The following is a 2,008-nucleotide window of genomic DNA, read 5'->3' as shown; positions in this document are numbered from 1 at the left end:
ATATCGGGGTACTCAGATGCATTATGCCAACATCTGGAAAGTTTTCTCTCTCAGAAAAATTACAACGTTGATTACAAATAGTAAGACTTGTATCTCACTCCATTTGTCAGCTCACTTGAGGTATTTATTTTTCTCTTTCTTCTGACTAGACACCACAAGAGGTACCCGCTACAGTATTCAGTACAGATGGCCAAGGGCTGGGACAAGTCTCTAGCGTTGGTGTGGACTCAAACGGAGATCTCTTCGTGTTTCACAGAGCAGACAGACCTTGGACAGCTGAGTGAGAACACGCTTTTTACATACTGTGGAAGAACAATCTATATGGGAGAAGAGAAGGGAAGCCGTAGAATAAATTTTAATATTATTAAAACGAAATACGCCATTTCGGATACTATATGGACGGGGAAAGATGCATACTGATTTTTCTTCATCAGACCTTTAAGGGTCAAATGACTGCAGTGCCACTGCTTTTTTTAAATTGAAAAAGCAATTGTAAATTCTAATCAAAGGCAGCGTGGGGGTAAGGGGAGGGGGATGACTTTTTACAGGGGGGAAGGGGAAAAGTACATTCATATTTCTACCAGATCACATTTTCCTCTTCTCACCTAGCCATGTGGCATTTTCGAAGGTCTTAACATTTTTTTTTGTAATGAGTGGCACTTGTATTCCCAAGGAACTGGGGTTCGCTATAAACTTGCTCACGCAGCCGAACTTAACAGACCTGCTCTTCAACGACTTTTAACTGCTAGTGTTGTATTAAACAGGACCTTAGAATTTGTTTGAGTTGGGTTTTTTCCTGTGATTGGTTTTGGTTTGTTTTATGCAAGGAAACCTCCTCTGAAATCTGAGAAGTACAACCCTGAGAGAGAACAGAGCCAAAGCCATTCCCAACCGGCTTCGCCTTCTTGAGCTTTGGTAGAAAACTAGATACTTTTGAAATTGTCTATACGGCCACCCTTTGTCGCTGACCGAAGTGGATGTCTTACACAAGTGGATGTCTCGAACGATGTCATAATATTTATTAAAACTCGCAAGGAAGAAAATGGGAAGTGGTCGTTTATACAGGTGATTTTCTTGGACAGGTGGCAGTTGGAGCAGGATGGGCTATACTTGGGGACATTCACAAAGGGGCAATCAATCGCCCAACCTTTAGGGTGACCAGATCTCAACAACAAACTTTCAGCTTTCTGGTAACCACTGTACAAAACCGAAACACATGTATTTTGGTATTTGTCTTATTGATACTCAAGTAGTTTACAATCACAGCTACACGATTTTTTCTTTCATTTTCAGGACCTTTGAGGACTTTAAAGACACCCTTTCTGAGAACTTCAAATCGCCTATCCAAAAGGAGACTATCTACAAGCTAAATCCCGTCACCGGAAAGGTCATCACCAAGCTTGGGGCCAACTTGTGAGTGGTTTTGTGTGTTCCTCTTTGTTTTATCATTGTGCTTACGTGTTTCGTTTTTAGTTCTTTTCCAGCAAAATTGTGAGTCATTGACGATACGATGCATGCTCCTTGATACTACTTATGACTATACTGTGTGTGTGTGTGTGTGTGTGTGTGTGTGTGTGTGTGTGTGTGTGTGTGTGTGTGTGTGTGTGGTGTGTAAGTGAGTGTGTATGTGTGAGGTCTTGTGGATGAGAGACGGAGAGAAAGGTCGGGGAAGGGGTAGTGATAGAAAGAATGAATTTCTATCCTTACAGAACTAAAAGGAACCGGAGGTCAAAGTTTGGGAAGTTGAACAAATAACATTTTGTGAAATAAGAGGAGGTAACGCGTTTTACTTCTTCATTCTGGAGATGCGCTTTAAAATGTACCCTAGAATAACAATACTCTCAAGTTTAGTCCATGTTGAAGCGGCTAATAATGGAAATAAAAAGAAAGTAGGAAGAGGAGAGACAGGAGAAAGAATACAAGTAGTATCTGTTTTGTTTTTGTTTTTGTAAAGTGTTTTACGGCGCTCGCAACTGCATAGGTCATATGAGCGCGCGGGACACACCTA

At 41.2% G+C, this 2,008-nt stretch overlaps 1 protein-coding gene across 1 annotated transcript in view; it reads left to right on the top strand.

Annotated features, from left to right (window-relative positions):
* LOC101849446 (probable peptidyl-alpha-hydroxyglycine alpha-amidating lyase pgal-1) overlaps window positions 1-2,008 on the top strand; it is a gene marked incomplete in the record, with an annotated part of 11,418 nt that overhangs the window by 2,291 nt on the left and 7,119 nt on the right. The window contains 2 exon segments of the mRNA XM_005094457.3: window positions 150-280; window positions 1,294-1,413. Coding sequence (XP_005094514.2) covers window positions 150-280; window positions 1,294-1,413 — 251 coding nt within the window.

The sequence above is a fragment of the Aplysia californica genome, unplaced genomic scaffold, assembly GCF_000002075.1.
Source record: "Aplysia californica isolate F4 #8 unplaced genomic scaffold, AplCal3.0 scaffold00082, whole genome shotgun sequence".
Lineage (NCBI taxonomy): Eukaryota > Metazoa > Mollusca > Gastropoda > Aplysiida > Aplysiidae > Aplysia > Aplysia californica.
This window is presented reverse-complemented; position numbering and strand designations above follow the sequence as displayed.